The 19,402-nt window shown below is 36.3% G+C and overlaps 1 protein-coding gene across 1 annotated transcript in view; it reads left to right on the forward strand.

The window, feature by feature from the left end:
- Positions 1-19,402, forward strand: part of LOC150098309 (uncharacterized protein C05D11.1-like) — a 287,991-nt gene that overhangs the window by 3,689 nt on the left and 264,900 nt on the right. The window contains exon 3 of the mRNA XM_090405135.1: positions 3,525-3,665. Coding sequence (XP_090261261.1) covers positions 3,525-3,665 — 141 coding nt within the window. The remainder of the gene's footprint in view (positions 1-3,524; positions 3,666-19,402) is intronic.

The following is a 19,402-nucleotide window of genomic DNA, read 5'->3' on the forward strand; positions in this document are numbered from 1 at the left end:
GATGGATTTTTATTATTTTTTTTTTTTTTTTACAAAATAAGAGAATTGTATAGGATTGTTGATGATAAAATTAAATATTACAAGCAAATATAAATATATTTATATATTTATATATCAAGAAAAATTGGGGTGCTGCAGTTCCGCAGTGCCTATGCATGAGCCGCTCCTGTGTTTAACATTGGGAAAGAAGTTTTATAATTTATATTTATTCTTTTATAAACATTTCAAGAAATAAATCATACCCTTTATTTCTTTATTTTTTATGTAAGATTTGATTTTTTAAAGTATTTTTTTTTACCATTAAATAAAAAGTGAATTTTTAATACTTCATTTATTGCTACTGCAGTGATGTTTATAATTCATTGAGACATTTACAATGTTTTTCATGTATTACATTCATATTACTTAATGTTGCATTAAATTATTATTATTACTGTACAATCACCTCCATGGAATGCAAAGACTCATCACAGGAGACCCAAACTATCCACATAATCTATCATACCTCTCCTTGAACAAAGTGTTCACAACTGACTCTGACAACCCATTTCATTCATTCGCAACTCTCCAAGCAAAAAATCTAGTCATCGCATCCCTACTAACATACCTTTACTCAACTTCCAGGTATGATCTCTTGTTCTGTTTCCTCTAGCCAAGTGCTGAAACATTTTAATTTCATCAGTCCTATAAAAGCCATTATAAGACTAAAATCTTCGTTACAGGCAAAATCCCTATCAATATAGAGCATATAGACATCAGCGGGAAACAAATAAAACAAGTAAAATATTTAGGAAGCCTAATAACAGAAAATGGCAGAACAAGACATAAGATCAAGAATAAACAATGCAAAAGCCCAATTCTCTAAGATAAAAAGCATTTTAACAGGAAACCTCAATGTATAATTGAAAAAAAAAATAATAAAGACATTAATATGGAGCATTGCACTGTATGGACGTGATTCTAGGCAGAGAAGATGTAAGAACATTGAAGGCTTTTGAAATGTGGTGCTGGTGCCTCATGAACAAAATAAAATGGACAGAAAAAAAAAAAAAAAAAAAACTCCTGAGAGAGATAAGTGAAAGAAGAACTCTAATTAAATCAATCAAAATTAGAAGGAATAGGTGGTAATGACATATACTTCATAATGATGAAGTTGTGAAAAGAAAAACTGAAGGCAAATAGAGGGGAAAAGAAGAAGAGGCAGACCAAGGAAAAGCTTTGTTGACCGAGTCAAAGAAAGCACGGATTTAGAAGTTACCAGGAGATTAAGATGAAAGCCAATGACAGAGCGGAATGGAGGAAATTGCTGCTGAGCTACCAGTCCCAAGACTGATGCAACTGATTGATGATGATAAAAGCCATTAAGCAACTTAAATGTTTATCTCACATCCCCTCTGTTTTGTCCATCAAATAACTTCTGCAATCCACATCCTCAATCTATCCTCATAGGAAGCATTCCACAGATATTCATCATCTTAGTTGCCCACCTCAAATCCTCTCCACCACTTCCTCAACCCCAAGAGACCAAAACTAAGCACAGTAATCCAGATGTGGGCATATCAAGGCCTTATAAAGAGGAATAACTTCCTTATCTCTACTTGTTACTGTGTTCTTCAACAGCGAAGTAATCTCATGAGCTACCTTATCAACTTTAGCAGTATGTCCTCTAAACTTCAACGCTTTGTCTTCTACTACCACCCCTAAATCCCTAGCTTCATCTGAGTCTTGGAGTATAGTTCCATCAGCGGAACTATACTCCAGGACATCAGTGGAGTACACAGCTTGTCTTCTTCTTCAACCTTCTGGTTCTGTCCACTGCTGGACGAAGGTCTCCCCCATGATTTTCCAGATCACTCAGTTTTTCTGCCTCTCCCATCCATCTCACTCCTGCAATTTGTTCCAGTTCATCTCTCCACCTTCTTCTCGGTCTTCCTCTTTGTCTTGCTCCATCCATTGGTCTCCACTCTGTTGTTTTTCTAGTCTATCTCCCATCCCTGCATCTGGCAATATGGCCAGCCCATCTCCACTTAGCCTGTTTAATGTATTTTACAATATCCATGACACCTGTTTGAGATCTTATCCAGATATTTGTCTTCCTATCTCTTAATGTTATTTTTAGCATACTTCTTTCCATGCGATGCTGTGTTGTTCTCAGCTTTTTGTTTAGGGCTTCTGTTAAAGTCCATGTTTCTCCTCCATATGTTAGGACAGGAAGTATGCACTGGTTGAAAGCTTTCCTTTTTAGACTCATAGGGATGTCACTTCTGAATATGTCTGTCATTTTCCCATAAGCCATCCATCCAAGGTGAATTCTTCGTTCAATCTCTTTTCTTTGGCACTCCTCAAAGGATAACAATTGGCCCAAATACACATATGAAGTAACTTGTTCTATTTCATGGTTTTCAGCTTTGATAGTTCTGTGGTTTATGTATTTATTCATCATTATTTTTGTTTTTTCTCTATTTATTTTTAATCTAATTTCTCTGGAGGCTTCATTTAGCTGATTTAGCCTTTCTTCCAGATCTTCAAGATTATCTGCTATTAGGACAATATCATCTGCAAATTTCAGATGATGCAGCCTTTCTCCATTTATGTTTATTCCTTTTATTTCCCAATCAAGGCTTCTAAAGACTACTTCTAGTGCAGCTTTAAATAATTTGGCAGATATGGTGTCGCCTTGCCGGATGCCATTTTGTATTGGGAACTTTTCACTGTTTTTATATAATTTTATTACAGAAGTTGCATTATTGTAAATATGTTTTAGTGTTTCAATATATGGTTTCTCAGTTACCTGGGTTTCAAGTGCTTTTAGTGTTGCAGATGTTTTAACTGAATCAAATGCTTTTTCATAGTCTATATAGGCCAGACATAAGGGTTTATTTTATTCAATTGATTTTTCAATGAGCTGTCTTAATGTGTGAATATGGTCCAAAGTATTGTAATTCTTCCTAAATCCAGCTTGCTCACAGGATTGCATTCCCTCTATTTTAGATTTTATTCTATTATTTATAATTTTTGTGAAAACTTTATATATGGTGGGGAGTAGGCATATAGGTTTGTAGTTTTTAATTTCTTCCTTATTGCCCTTTTTAAAAATTAATATTAGAAGTGAATTGTTCCAATTTTTCGGAATTTCAACTCTTTGTCTTCTACCACCATCCCTAAATCCCTAGCTATATCTGCGTCCTAGAGTATAGTTCCATCAGTGGGGTGCACAGTTTGTAATTATCCCAAAATGCATAACTTTACCTTTCTCTACATTAAACTGACACCAAATATCTTTTGCCCATACTGACATCCTATTTAAATCATCCTGCAAGCTTTCCACATCATCTTGATTAACTATTACTCTACCTTGTTTTGCATTATCAGCAAATAGTATGCAGCGCAGAACATTATTTCATTGTATTCTTTAATTTTAAGATAGAATAACAAAAAATTAGCATATCAGTGAAACTTTGTCGTCACTTGATATCTGCAAGAAGAACGAGAATATTTTTATGTTTTTGAAATCTTCGTTTCAGGGGGATTTGCCATACTTTGAACGTCCATGGCAGTCTGCTGTTCCAGATCTCTTAGACTCGGTTGATCAAGTCATTCCTTTTCCATGTGATGATGACAGTCATGGATTAGTTCTTGTGGCATGGAGGGGACCCAATGTAAAAGTAAGATTGCATCGGAATTTATTTATTTTATAATATATTTGAAGAAAAATAATAGCAGTTAATATTCATTTGTATATTTTTAATAGGATATTTTAAAATCTTTAGTTCATTCGGTCCTTTGTTTTGAATTTCCATAATGGCAAGAAATCATACCTTTTTTAAGTTATAAAAGTGCTGTAAAAGGAGTTAGAGGTGATAAAGGTGACATGAAAACGGAAGAAAAAGATATCATTGAAATAATTACTTTGAAAAACTGCTAAATGAAATAAGCAGTGATGACAGCACAGTAGTAAAAAAACGCTGACCAGGCATGCAGTCAGGAATACATATCCATACTTGAAGTAGAAAAAGCCATCAAAGGCTTAAAATGTGGAAAGGCAACAGGAGTAGATGATATTCGACCAGAAATGCTGAAGTATGGTGGTATAAAAGTCTTACAGTGGCTGCACTGTAAGACTTTTCAGTTCAGAAAGCCTGGACAGAGGGACGAATTCCCGATGATTGGAGTAGAGCTCTCATAGTACCCATATATAAAAAGGGAAATAAAACTGAATGTGAGAATTACAGAGGTATTTCATTACTGAGTGTTCCTGGCAAGATCTATGCAAGCATACTTGAGAAACGGTTGAGAAGAATTGTGGAAGAAAAGCTTGGTGAAGAACAAGCTAAATTCAGGCCAAATAGAGGCTGTCAGGATCAGATCTTCACTTTACGACAAATGGTCGAGAAAGCATGGGAATATAACAAAGATCTGTATTTAAGTTTTGTCGATCTGGAAAAGGCATATGACAAGGTGCCAAGAGAGAAGCTATTCAATTTGCTACAGTTATATGGTGTCAATGGAGCATTATATCGAGCAATACTTAGTCTTTATTTGAGCTGTAAGTCAGCAGTTAGAATTAAAGGAAGTACAGGAAGATGGTTTAATGTTAAATCTGGTGTGAGACAAGGATGTACATTATCCCCTCTGTTATTCATTATCTATATGGATCACATTATGAAGGAAAGTGGTATTAAACATGATATCAAAATTGGAGATGTTAATCTCAGCTCTTTGCTTTATGCCGATGATGTTATACTTCTAAATAAATCCGCTACAAGTCTGCAAGATTCTCTGACTAAATTGAATAACTGTTGTAATGGGTATGGTATGAAGGTCAGCATTAAAAAGACAAAGACAATGAATATAGGCAGAATCATTGAAAATGTCAACTGTTTTGTGAATGGAGAACCTGTGGAACAAGTAAAGCATTTCAGCTACTTAGGCACGATTTTTAGTGAAGATGGTAAAATAAATATAGAAATAGACAACAGAATCAGCAAAGCTGGTATGGTGGGAAGTCAATTGAATAAATTCATATGGAATAAGAGAGAAATTAGTCGGAACACTAAATTAGCTGTATACAAGACAGTATTCAAACCAGTTTTAACTTATTGATCTGAGATCTGGGTCAGAAGTAAAACACTTGACCAAAGACTAGAGACTGCAGATATGAGAGTCCTGAGAAAGATTAGAGGCATCAGCAGATGGCATCAATGGCAATATCATATTAAAAACAAGGATATTAGGAAAGAACTTGACATTGTCAGCATCCAGGAATGCGTTAGCAGAACTAATCTCAGGTGGTATGGTCACTTAAACAGAATGGGCAAAGAAAGATTAGCAAAAGAAGTGTTCTCTGCCAGGTTGGCAGCAAAATGACCCAGAGGAAGACCAAGATATAGGTGGATTGATATGGTACAAAGTGCCTTAGACGATTGAAATATAAGATCTGATAATGTTGGAGTCTTGACAAGTAACAGACTGATCTGGAGGAAAATTGTAGATAGGAAGTTAGTAGTGATGTAATTTTTTTCATGTAGTACTATCATATCCCGTATATCCCTTGAGGGTACTTGGCAGGAATTTTGATGATGATGCATTTGATTTATCACTTCCAAAAGTAAAGGCGCGGGGGGGGGGAGAAGAAGCTTTTGTGTCATGCCATGCAAAAGTTAAAAAGTGTCATTTTAGCTGCTTGTATAAATTATTTCTATCACTGTATCTTTCAACATACTCTCTCACCTGTGATAAAGCATTGCTGGCCTGGTTGGCATAGTAGTTAGTGTACCTGCTCTTCAGCCATCAGGCTGCAGGTTCAAATCCTTCCATGGACATAGATGATTGTGATTGTCTTTAGGTTGGTGTGCTGTGTGAGACACAGGGTGATAGAATCTCTAGAGCAGGGTTTCCGGACAAAAAAAAAAAAAATATATATATATATATATATATATATCTTCTTCTCTTCCGTCTGATACGGGTTGAGTCTTCTCTTGAGCAGGATCTTCCAGTCTTCTCTATTCCTTGCTCTTCGAAAAAGTTCTTTATATGTTCTGCATCCCGAGATGTTCTTTATTAATTTCAGCCAGGCAATTCTTGGTCTTCCAGGTCTTCTTTTTTCAGTTGGAAAAGTATTGGTTAGGAAGTCTGTCTGTATCCATGCGTACAGAGTGTCCAAACCATCTCGGTTGTTGTTTTCTAATTTTTTCTATTATTTTCTTTTTATACAATAGTTCTTGTCTAACTGTGATGTTTGTTTTATTTTCTATCCAACTTGGTCTGTTTATTTTTCTTAAGCATTTCATTTCAAATGCCAGCATTTTTTTCTCCTCTCTTTTTTTAACTGTCCACGCTTCTGCTCCATAGATGACTGTTGGTATAATTATTGCTTCATATAATTTGATTTTGGCTTGTTTAGATATCTTGTTTGTTTTCCAGATTTTGTGTAATTTTCCCATGGTGGTCCATCCTATCGCTATTCTGTGTTTGATTGTTTTGAGTTCATCTATTGTTTCTGTTAGTTTTGATCCAAGGTATATAAAGTTGTCTACTTGTTCTATTTGTTCTCCGTTTAGGGTGACTGAGATGGTAGTTCTGTTCCTCCCTATTTTCATCACTTTTATCTTTTGTATATTTATTGTCATGTCATATGTTTTACAGTTTTCGTTTAGCTTGTTGATCAACTTTTGTAGTTCATTTGGGGTTCTTGCAAGAAGGACGAGATCATCTGCATAGTTGATATTATTTATGTTTAAACCGTTGACATTGATTCCAGGCTCATTGTCTATTGCTTTCTTTACAACTTCTTCTAGATATATGTTGAATAGGCATGGGGATAATGGGCATCCTTGCATTACTCCTTTTTTAGATCTCTATGGGTTCTGTTTTGAGTGTGTCCTTTTTAATTATTGCATTTGTCTTAGAGTAATATTTTATCAGAAACTGTATTATATATTTGTCTATTGCTTTTTCTAGTAGAATTTTTAGAATGATTTCTCTGTTGATGTTATCGAAAGCTTGTTTGAAGTCCACAAAACAACAATATAGTTCTTTATGGTCTTCCCAGCTGAGTTCTGCTAGTTGGTGCAATGTGAAAATTTGGTCTATTGTTGAATAGTTTCCTCGGAAACCAGCTTGTTCTATGCTTGTCATTTCTTCGTAGGTGTTTTTTAATCTATTTTGTATAATTCTTATGAATATTTTATAGGTGTGAGGGAGTAAATTGATTGGTCTGTAATTTCTGTAGTCTCTTTTGTCTCCTTTCGTGTATATTGGGATGATATTTCCAGTTCTCCAGTCATCTGGGATCTCTCCTGTTTGTAGTATTTTATTGAATAGGGTTGTTAAAAATTCTATTGATATGCTGCCTCCATATGATCACAGTTCAGTAGGGATAGTATCAATGCCTGGTGCTTTATTGTTTTTCATCTGTTTTATTGCGTATCTTTTTCTTGTAAAATTTTTGGGTGATCATTATTTTCTTCTATTGTTGGCATTGTAGTTTTGTTTCCTTGGTGGAAGATAGTCTTAAAATGGTTTGACCAGATTTTTCTTATATATTCAATATTCCCGGTTTCAGTCATCTTGTTGTTTATCATTGTTACTGCTTTTGCTGAGAATTCTTTTGTAATTTCTCTTACAGTATCATGGAAGACTTTTAGGTTGTTTTGTTGGTCTTGGCATTTCTTAGCTTTTCTTCTAACCATTTTTCTTTGGCTTTTTTGCATAGGTTATCAACTTTATTTTTTAGTCATTGTTTTGTTGGTTTACAAGTATCTTGGCCTCTCTTTTCTTTCTATGGTAGCTATGATTTCTTGGGTTATCCACTGTTTGTTTATTTTGGGTTTGGAACCTAGAGTGTCTTTTGCAATTGATAATACTGTTTCTTTTCCTTCTTCCCAGTATTTTCCGCTGTTCTGTAAGATGGAGGGTTTTAATTTCAAGCACATCTGTTCTAAAAATCGACTTCTGCTTGAGCTATCTTTTAGTTTTGATAGGTTGATGTTTTCTTCTTTTCTGATATTATTTTTCCTGTTGAATTTTATCTTCACTTTGGCAGTTAATATTTCGTGGTCAGTGTCAGAATCAAAACTTCTTAATGTTCGTACATTATTTACTGATCTTTTCCATTGTTTGTTTATGATGATATAGTCTATGCAGTTCTTTATATTACCATCTGGGGATGTCCATGTATATTTATTATTAGGGCGTTGATAGAACAATGTGTTTGTAATCATTAGATCGTTTGTTTTACAGAAGTGGAGTAATTGTTCTCCTCTGTCGTTAAGCTCTCCGTATCCAAATTTCCCCATCACATCTTTTTTGTCTGCTGTGAACTGTCCTATTTTAGCATTAAAATCTCCCATCACTATCATAAGTTCTCTATTTTTGGGATTATCTATTTCCTGTTGTAGTTCTTCATAGAAATTTTCTATTTCTTCCTCTGAATGGTTACTGTCTGGTGCATATATTTGGATTATTTTAATTGTTTGACCTTTTTCTTTTGCTTGAAGTTTGGCTGTTATTATTCTAGGAGACACTGGGTTTATTTCAATTACTGAGTGTGTAAGTTTCTTTTCAATTAGTAATGCAACTCCTTCTCTGTGTATGTTATCTTTTCTTCCTGAGAAGTACAGTCTTCCTTCTGGTAAATCCATGAATCCATCTCCGCACCAATGTGTCTCTGATAAACCTAAAATACTCCATTTCAGTCTTTTTAAATTTTCCTGGACTAATTGTAATTTTCCAGGTCGGTGTAGTGATCTTATGTTGAGGGTGGCTACATGTTTCACATCCTTGGCTGACCACATTGCTGATTTCTCACCTACTCTATGTGGTCTTTGAGTAGGCGCGTCGGTTATCCCATACGCAGTAGCTCTATCTCGGTTTGTAGACTTTCTCCTGCTCATGAAAGTTACTGGCATAATAATGTAGCCAGCTTGCCATGCCTCTGCTACATCCTTTGGTCTACAGCTCTTTATTCTTTATTCAGAGCAACCCATTTGGGTTTCCCCCATCCGCCACCCAGGGGATGAGCCTGGTAGGAGTGTGATCTCCCCCAAGGGGAGACCACACTGTATATATATATAATTGATAAATATAGAAAAGAAAAAATCCTGTACTTTGTATGCAAGTAGATGCAACTTATGATGGACGACCTTGTGAATAGTGGAGTGAGGTATTTTTCAGTTCATGGGACACTCTTCTAACAGATTTTGTTGGGCTTCGCGCAGAGGTCTCGCAAATCCCCTCCATCTTCTCTTCCGATATTGGCTGCTTCCCTCTTCCATGTTTTGAAATACTTCCTGTTGTTAGGAAATTTTCTTTCCACAAACAGATACTCTTGGGACCAGGTGCTACCTTTTTGTATACCTGACGGAACTTACACTGCACTGCTTTAGATTTCAGCTCAGCTAACTACCACATAATTTTCTCCACTCCTGATGCCATGTTTAAAACTATGACAGTCCTATCCAGCAGTGCTACCTCATCGTAACACAGGAAAAACTTCTGGATGAAACTTGTAGTCCCTTGAACATTTGAACAACCCAAATCTTACACATTTCTGCATTTCGATTTTTTACCATTCTTTGAAACTAGGGAGGTTTAATGTGGCCATCCTGTATAAAACACTAGAAAAAGTTAATTACACATAGTAGATGTTAGAGGTTATCACAACTACAAAACTAGTACATACAAACAAAGTGACCAGAAAAAACTGCTTTATTAATCACTATATACATATTGTAGCAATGCTACTTGTTGCTGTTATAGTCTGTGGCATGATGCATGTTATATCCCAGGTCTCTGGTTGTTAACTTTTTGATGAAAGCAGACCAAACTTGGTGTTGGATTAAACCTTAGTTTTTATATCACACTGTGTGGGACACAGACCATTTCTGAGACTTCCTTAAACTTTCTTGTAAAACAGTTACGATCAGTTTATGACATTTCTGTTTCTTCCCAATTACCTGTGGCCAGTGTTTCTTGTATGAAAGGCTACTCCCTATTTATGCGGTCTTCTTTTTTTCAACGTCTTTAACATCTTCAGAAATGTGGATCTCCCAGACCTTCCTTCCTACCATAAGAGCAGTGAATTTTGTAAACTCCTGGTTTTTTCATGGGATGGTGTGGAAGTTTTGATAGCTGTAAGAATTTGAGAGATCTTATACATTGGCAAAAAAAAAGCTACTTTAATGTATTCATGAAGCAACATTGCAACTTTGTAACATTCTTGATGTAAGGTAAAGTGATTGCATTTGTTGAAATCGTGGTTATTAAAGGAACTATCAGAGGCATGTCAAGAATATTCTTAATCATCTTTGGTTCATATCCATTGAGGATGAGAATATGCCTCAGCTATTGCAGTTCTTCCTTCCTTTTTTCTGACATACTGGAAATGTTGTAGACTCTGTCTTGTAATGTAAAATAAACAAAAACCTAATGGAAGTAATAATCTCAGCAGCCAATGAATTCACAAGCAACAAACAACAAAAAGACCATAAACTTTCAGAGGAAATCTTACAACTGCTAAAAAAGAGACAAAATATGAAACAAGACAAAAACTTAATTTCTAAAATAGAATATGCAGAACTATGCAAAACAATAAGGAAAAAGATGAGAAATGAAATAAGATCTTATAACACTAAAAAAATAAAAGAAACAATTGAAAACAATAAAAATATGAAAATTCTAAGAAAATATTTATCAATTGGCAAAAGTCAAATAACTGCAATAAAAAATAAGAATGGAACTACAATAAGGAACCAAGAACAAATCCTAAGCAGGCTAGAAGAATTTTATAAAGAACTCTATAGTGATCCTTCAATAGATAAATCAAATATAAATAACTCTTCTCCATTGCATATGGAATTCATCCCCCCCCCCATTCACTTCTGATGAAATAAAACAAGCATTAAAACAAATGGAAAATGTCCTGGTGAAGACCTAATTTACATAGAATTAATTAAATGGGGAGGAAACAATATAATTCACCATGTCGCAAACTTACTAAATCTATGCCTAGAGGAGGGGAAGATACCAGAAAATTGGAAGAATGCTACTCTGATACCGTTATTTAAAATAGGGGACAAAGAAGAAGTAAAGAACTATAGACCAATTAGTATTCTCTCTAATCTATACAGAATTCTCACAAAAGTAATAACAAACAGGTTAACACCTCTTCTTGACTCAAATTAACCAGTAGAACAAGCAGGATTCCATAAAAGCTTTAACACAATTGATCATATTCATGCAGTAAAAAAAAATAATAGAAAAAGCAGAAGAAAACCAATTGCCTCTCTGTTTAGCCTTCATTGATTATGAAAAAGCATTTGATTCCATTAAAACTAATGCAATAATTGAAGCACTCCAGAATTAGGGAGTTCCTGGAGATATGGATCTCCTCCAGGCAATATACCTCACTGCAGCAGCAACAATCCAACTTCACACAAGTAGCAATAAAATATCAATTGAAAAAGGTGTCCGACAAGGAGAGACTCTATCACCCAAAATCTTTACAGTAGTCCTTCAAGAAATATTTAATAATATAAACTGGACAAACCTTGGTATAAAAATTAATAACAGAAACTTAACACACCGGGGTGCATAAGGGTCAAAGCTATATAACCTCCACATAGCCTTCAAAGGAATGCTAAGAACCAACTAGGGCTTCTGACCTAATGTCCAATCCTCACCTTCTCTTGGTGCACCCTGTTTGGTATCTAACAAGGATGGCCTGGCAAGTTGGGATTTAACCGTCCAAATTGTATTCTTATTGGCTTAAACCAAAATTTCAAATGATGGTACAACATAACAGCATTAAATGCCTGGTGGGGCATCGCCTAGTTAAAGAAGGGCCCCCGTTTTCACCAGAGAACCAGAGCAAACAGCGAAAAGTCATCTGCTGGAAAAAATCCTAAAACTTGCTGCAACAAAACATCACCAGAGTTCAAGATCGGTACTATCAACATAAGAAGACTGAATGGAAAAGAAATGGAGCTAACTGAGGAATTAGATAAGTATCAGATCGAAATAATAGGGGTGACTGAAACAGAAAAGACAAAAACTGGTGAGATCTTTCTGAGCAATAAATATAAAATATTATATTTAGGAAATGACAATCAAGAAAAAGAAGGAGTAGCCATAGTATTCAACACAAAATACAAGGCTAATCATCTTGAATGACAGGCAGTCTCAAGTAGAGTGATGTGGGCAAATATCAGAATGGGGAACTGGTTAATGAGACTTATTTGTACCTATGGTCCTACAGAGGGCTCTACTAAGGTAGAAGGGGAGGAATTTTTTGAGGCTTTAGGAAAGCTACTGACTCAATGAAAAAGGAAAAGTTGGTCCTTGTTGGGGATCTAAATAGCAGAGTAGGAAATGATTGTCAGACATACAAAAATATTTTGGGAAAATTTGGAGAAAAGAACGAAGCTAGTAATAATGGCAAATACCTGTTTGATTTCAGCTCAGGACATGAACTGGTTATTACTAACACAATGTTCCAACATAAAAATGTGCACAAATTCACATGGAGAGAAGAGGCAAGGAATAAAAAAGCCTCATTGACCATGTTATTGTTGATAGTGATGTTTTCCCACTTGTGCAGGACACCAGAGTGTACAGAGGATTTGAAATTGGGAGTGATCACCATTTAGTATTGAGCAAGAATAAAATTGAATTTCATATTGAAAAGAAGAACATGTAAGAAAGTTTTAAAGCGAATAAAAGTTGAGCAGCTCTCAGATGTGAACTGTAGACTAAAATACAAAAAGATTATTGAAGAAAAAATGAAAGAGTTTGAGAACAGGAACCAAACTTCAGAGATTCAGTGGCAAGTCCTGAAGAAAATACTGATTGATTCAGCCAGAGAGGCATGTGGTGAGGTTGGAGGTTGTTGAAGAAGCTCAGAAATGGAGGAAAGAGATACTGTAAAAGATTAGAGATGATAAAGGTGCCATGAAACCAGCAGAAAAAGATATCCTTGAAGTATGGAGTAATTACTTCGAAAAATTGCAAAATTAAACAAGCAGTGATGACAACAGAGTGCTAAAAAAATGGACCAGGTATGCAGTCAGGAATATATATCCATACTTGAAGTAAAAAAAGTCATCAAAAGCCTGAAATATGGAAAGGCAGCAGGAGTAGATGATATTCGACCAGAAGTGCTCAAGTATGGAGGTATAAAAGTCTTACAATGGCTATCCTGTTTAGTTCAGAAAGCCTGGACAAAGGAAAGAATTCCAGATGATTGGAGTAAAGCTCTCATAGTACCCGTATATAAAAAGGGAAATAAAACTGAATGTGAGAATTACAGAGGCATTTCATTACAGAGTGTTCCTGGTAAGATATATGCACGCATACTTAAGAAACAGTTGAGAAAGATTGTAGAAGACAAGCTTGGTGAAGAACAAGCTGGATTCAGGCCAAATATAGGCTGTCTGGATCAGATTTTCACTTTACGACAAATAGTTGAGAAATCATGGGAATATAACAAAGATCTGTATTTAAGTTTTGTCGATTTGGAAAAAGCGTATGACAAGGTGCCAAGAGAGTAGCTATTCCAAACACTACAGTTATATAACGTTAATGGGGCATTATATCAAGCAATACTTAGTCTTTATTTGCATTGTAAGTCAGCAGTTAGAATTAAAGGAATTACAGGAAAACGGTTTAATGTTAAATCTGGTGTTAGACAAGAATGTACATTATCCCCTCTGTTATTCATTATCTATATGGCTCACATTATGAAGATAAGTGGTATTAAACATGATATCAGAATTGGAGATGTTAATGTCAGCTCTTTGCTTTATGAGGACGATGTTATACTTCTAAATAAATCCACTACGAGTCTGCAAGATTCCCTGACTAAATTGAATAACTGTTGTAATGGATATGGTATGAAGATCAGCATTAAAAAGACAAAGACAATGAATATAGGCAGAAACATTGAAAATATCAACTGCATTATGAATGGAGGGCCTATAGAACAAGTAAAACATTTCAGCTACTTAGGCACGAGTTTTTAGTGAAGATGGTAAGTTAAATATGGAAATAGACAACAGAACCAACAAAACTGGTATGGTAGGAAATGAAGTGTATAAATTTATATGGAATAAGAGAGAAATTAGCCAAAACTAAATTAGCTGGATACAAGATAGTGCTTAAACCAATTTTAATTTATGGATCTGAGAGCTGAGTTAGAAGTGAAACACTTGACCAAAGACTAGAGCCCGCGGGTATGAGAGTCCTGAGAAATATTAGGGGCATGAACAGATGGCGTCAATGGCAATATCATATTAAAAATGAGGATATTAGGAAAGAACTTGATATTGTCAGCATCCAGGAATGTATAAGGAGAGCTAATCTCAGGTGGTATGGTTATTTAAAGAGAAGAGGAGAGGAAAGATTAGCAAAACAAGTGTTCTCTGCCAGGTTGGCAGGAAAAAGAGCCAGAGGAAGACCAAGATATAGATGGATTGATACAGTTAAATGTCATACAGTTAAATAGATGGATTGATACAGTTAGAAGGCAGAAATATAAGGCCTGATAATATTGGAGACTTGACATTTAACAGACTGATTTGGAGGAAAACTGTAGATAGGAAGTTAGTAATGATATAAATTTTTCAAGTAGTACTATCGTATATGTACACTCCTTGAGGGTATATCAGGAATTTGATATGATGATGACTTAACACACCTAAGAGATGCAGATGATATCATATATTTTGCAAACACTCCAGAAGATCTTAATATAATGATAGAAGACCTAAATCATGAAAGCAGAAAAGTCGGTCTAAAGATAAAAAAAACAACTAAAATCATGTTTCATCATTTTGTAACACCAAAAAACATAATAGAAAACAATTTCTTGGAAAGAGTCTCTTCATATACATGCTTAGGTCATCTCATTGATCTAAACCAGGGGTCGCCAAAGTTATTTGCCTGTCAACCCCTTCAAGAGTTTCTTGACTTGTTATCGACCCCTCCTTCTTCTTTCACTCTGCCTTATCCCATGTTAAACGGGGTCGGCGCGCCAATCTTTAACTTTCCTCTTCCAAGTTCTCCAGTCCAGAGCATCCTTCGGACTCCATCCTTTCTCCCTAAGATCCTCTGTCATCTTAACCCTCCTCCTGAGCTTGGGCCTGTCTCTTTTCCTCCTTCCTTCCAACTCCATATACTCCACTCGTTTACCAACATACTCCTCACCCTTCCTCTCAACATGTCCAAACCACCTCAGCCTACTTTCTTGTCTCTTCTTGCCAATTGGTCCCACCTTAACCGTCCCGCTGATGTAGTCATTCCTTATCCTGTCCTTCTTTGTCACACCACTCATCCATCTCAACATCCGCATCTCCGCTACCTCCATCTTCCTCTCCTGTGCCTTGGTTATAGGCCACGTCTCCGCACCATGGAGCATCGCCGGCCTCACCGTCATCTTATAGAGCTTTCCTTTCCTCTTACAACTCACTCTCTTGTCACACAGGACCCTGCTCATCTTCCTCCAATTCATCCAATCGCATGTTATTCGGTGCTGTATTTCCTCATCCAGGTCACCATTCCTCTCAACAACCGACCCAAGGTATTAGAATTTCTTCCCTGAAATTAGCCTTTCACCCTGGAGTTGTATGACGATATCCTCGTCACTCCCCGTTGACATATATTCAGTCTTCACCTGGTTAATTCTCATGCCGCTCTCCTCCAATGCCTTTCTCCACTCTTCCAGGGTATTTTCAAGCTTCTCTTGGGATGATTCGCATAGAACAATGTCATCGGCAAACAGCATGCTCCATGGCGCCTCCTTCTTGACATCCTCCACTAGTACATCCATGACCAGGTCAAAGAGGTAGGGGCTCAGAGCTGACCCTTGGTGTAGCCCTACGACAATAGGGAACCCTTCTGTCATGCCGACACTAGACCTGACCTGAGTTTCTGTTCCCTCATACATCTCCTTCACCAACCTCACGTACTTCTCTGACCCCACCCCCTTCTTCCTCATACACCTCCATACCTCCTGCCTGGCCACTCTGTCGTATGCTTTTTCCAGGTCTATAAACACCATGTGCAGATCTACTTGCATCTCTCTATATTTCTCCATCAATCGCCTTAGCGCAAATATTGCATCCGTTGTCCCTCTTCCTGGCACAAATCCAAACTGCTCCTCACCAATTTTTGTTTCCTGCCGTAACCTTGCTTCAATTACTTTTTCCCATATTTTTAATATGTGTGACATCAGCTTGATTCCTCTATAGTTGCCACAGCGTTGAACATCTCCTCTTCCTTTGTAGATTGGGACAAGAATACTTTTCCTCCATTCCTCTGGTATCTTTTCCTGTTGGGCTATTTTACACATCAGATCCCATAACATATCCACGCCCTCACTGCCCAAACTTTTCCACACTTCCCCAGGTATCTGGTCTGCTCCCACAGCCTTTCCATTCTTCATTTTTTTCAGCCCAAACCACTTCCTCTCTACTTATGTCTTGCACCAGTCTCTCATTTACCTCTCCATCCTTGCACCTCTCTCTTGGATTCTCCTCATTTAGTAGTTTTCGGAAATATTCTTTCCATCTTCCTCTGATTTTGTCCTCGTCTTGTAATACTACTCCTGAGGCATCCTTTATCTGCTTGATTGATGTTATCGACCCCCCTTATATTTTACTATTACGTAATTATAATAGGACAAGCAAAAAATACGCTTATGTGAGTTTTTAGATTGTTTATTTTATAGTTACAGTGTTTATTGTGTGTATAATATAGTATATATTATTATATTATATATTATTATATTAATATTACTACTACTATTACTATCACTAGTAATATAATTGGTATTACTAGTGATATTAATAAACTACTAGTATTAATATCACTGGTATTTCTACCACCGCTGCTCAACTCTTCAACATAGAGAAGTTTAGTTCATTAATGAATAACGATTGAATTATAATATGTATGTTGATGAATTTTAGAACATTAACACTTACTTGTATGTCGATGCGCAAAAATGAGACTGGGATCGAATACTTGTAAGTATCAGTAAAATAAGAACCACGCACTTGTTGCAATCTCGCTCCCACTGCGCTGGCCGACAGGAACCACCAACATCCATTTATTGGTAAATACTTAATTTTGGCCTACTTGATTGGCCTCAGTAACTATTTTCATGACCTTACTCCATCTTACAGGTCCTATTCATGGACCTGTAAGATGGAGATACTTATACCACGATTCACTCTTAATTGCGTTGTCATTACCTCCATGTCTTTTGTCATGGAGGTAATCCAAGTTAACCGAATTAAATATTACCCATACAATGATGTCTTATATTTTTCTGTCGACCCCTGAGCCCGAATTGACCCCTAACAATGTCATATCGACCCCTTTGGCGACCACTGATCTAAACTGTGGACTGCAAAAGGAAATAAATAGGAGAGTTCAACTTGCCTGGAGTGCATTCAGAAAATTGAAAAGTATTTTTCAAAACAATGATGTCCCATTCTGTTTAAAAAGGAAGACATTTAACCAGTGTATACTTCCAGTCATCTCATATGGTTGTGAATCTTTGTTGCTAATAAAAGCACTGGCAAATAAATTAACAACTCAAAGAAAAATGGAGGGTTGCTTAAGGGTCAAAGCTATATAACTGAGAGGAGACCTCCACATAGCCTTTCAAGGAATGCGGAGAACTGACCAGGGCTTCTGACCTAATGTCCAGTCCTCACCCTCTCGTGGTGCACCCTGTTGGGTATCTACTTTGATACTGAACGAACGAGGATGGGCTGGCAATTTGGGATTTAGCCGACCAAATTGTATTCTTATTGGTTAAACCAAAATAAAAAATGATGGCACAACATGCAAAATTTCATGCCGGCTGGAGCATCACCCGGTTAAACAAGGCCCCCATTATTTTCACCAGGGAACCAGGGTGAACAGCGAAAAGTCAGATACTGGAACAAATCTGAAAACAAACCCCAACTCGACATCACCAGAGTTAAAGATCGGTACTATCAACGTAAGAAGCCTGAATGGCAAAGAAATGGAGCTAGCTGAGGAATTAGATAAGTACTAGATCGACATAATAGGGGTAACTGAAACAAAAAAGACCAAAACTGGTGAGATCTTTCTGAACAATAAATACAAAATGTTATATTCAGGCAATGACAATCAAGGAAAAGAAGGAGTAGCCATAGTATTCAACACAAAATACGAGGCTAATCTTCTTGAATGGTAGTCAGTCTCAAGTAGAGTAATGTGGGCAAATATGAGAATGGAGAACTGGACAATGAGACTTATTTGTGCCTATGGTCCCACAAAAGGTTCTACTAAGGTAGAAGTGGAGGAATTTTTTGTGCTTTAGAAAAAGCAACTGACACAATGAAAAAGGAAAAGTTGGTCCTTGTTGGGGATCTAAATAGCAGAGTAGGAAATGATTGTCAGACATACAAAAATATTTTTGGAAAATTTGAAGAAAAGAACAAAGCTAATAATAATGGCAAATACCTGTTGGATTTCAGCTCAGGACATGGACTGGTTATTACTAACACCATGTTCCAACATAAAAATGTGCACAAATTCACATGGAGAGAAGAGGCTAGGAATAAGAAAAGTCTCATTGACTATGTTATTGTTGATAGTGATGTTTTCTCCCTGGTGCAGGACACCAGAGTGTACAGAGGATTTGAAATTGGAAGTGATCACTATTTAGTCTTGAGTAGGATAAAATTGAATTTCATATTGAAAAGAATAACATGTAAGAAAGTTTTAAAGCAAATAAAAGTTGAGCAGCTCTCAGATGTGAACTGTAGACTAAAATACAGAAAGATTATTGAAAAGAAAATGAAAGAGTTTGAGAACAGGAATCAAACTTTGGAGATTCAGTGGCAAACTCTGAAGAAAACATTGATTCTGCCACAGAGGCATGTGGTGAGGTTGTGTGCAAGGTATAAAAAAATCAGAACTCCCTGGAAACCACAGGAAGTTAAAGAGGTAGTGAAGGAAAAGAAGAAAGCATATCAAAAGTTCCTGGCAAATGAGTCAGCTTTTAATCTTACAGAATACAGAGACAAATGTAAGAAAGCTAAACAGTGTGTAAAACTAGCTAAACAAAAGTCATGGGAGGACTTTGGCAAGAATATAGAAAATAAATATCAAGAAGGTGGCAAAATATTCTGGAGGTTGTTGAAGAAGCTTAGGAATGGAGGAAAGAGTGCTGTAAAAGGAGTTAGAGATGATAAAGGTGACATGAAAACTGGAGAAAAAGATATCCTTGAAGTATGGAGTAATTACTTTGAAAAACTGCTAAATGAAACAAGCAGTGATGACAGCACAGTGATAAAAAACACTGACCAGGCATGCAGTCAGGAATACATATTCATACTTTAAGTAGAAAAAGCCATCAAAGGCTTGA

The sequence above is a fragment of the Typopeltis vanoorti genome, chromosome 15, assembly GCF_054136105.1.
Source record: "Typopeltis vanoorti isolate ZY-2024b chromosome 15, IOZ_Tvanoo_1.0, whole genome shotgun sequence".
Classification (NCBI taxonomy): domain Eukaryota; kingdom Metazoa; phylum Arthropoda; class Arachnida; order Uropygi; family Thelyphonidae; genus Typopeltis; species Typopeltis vanoorti.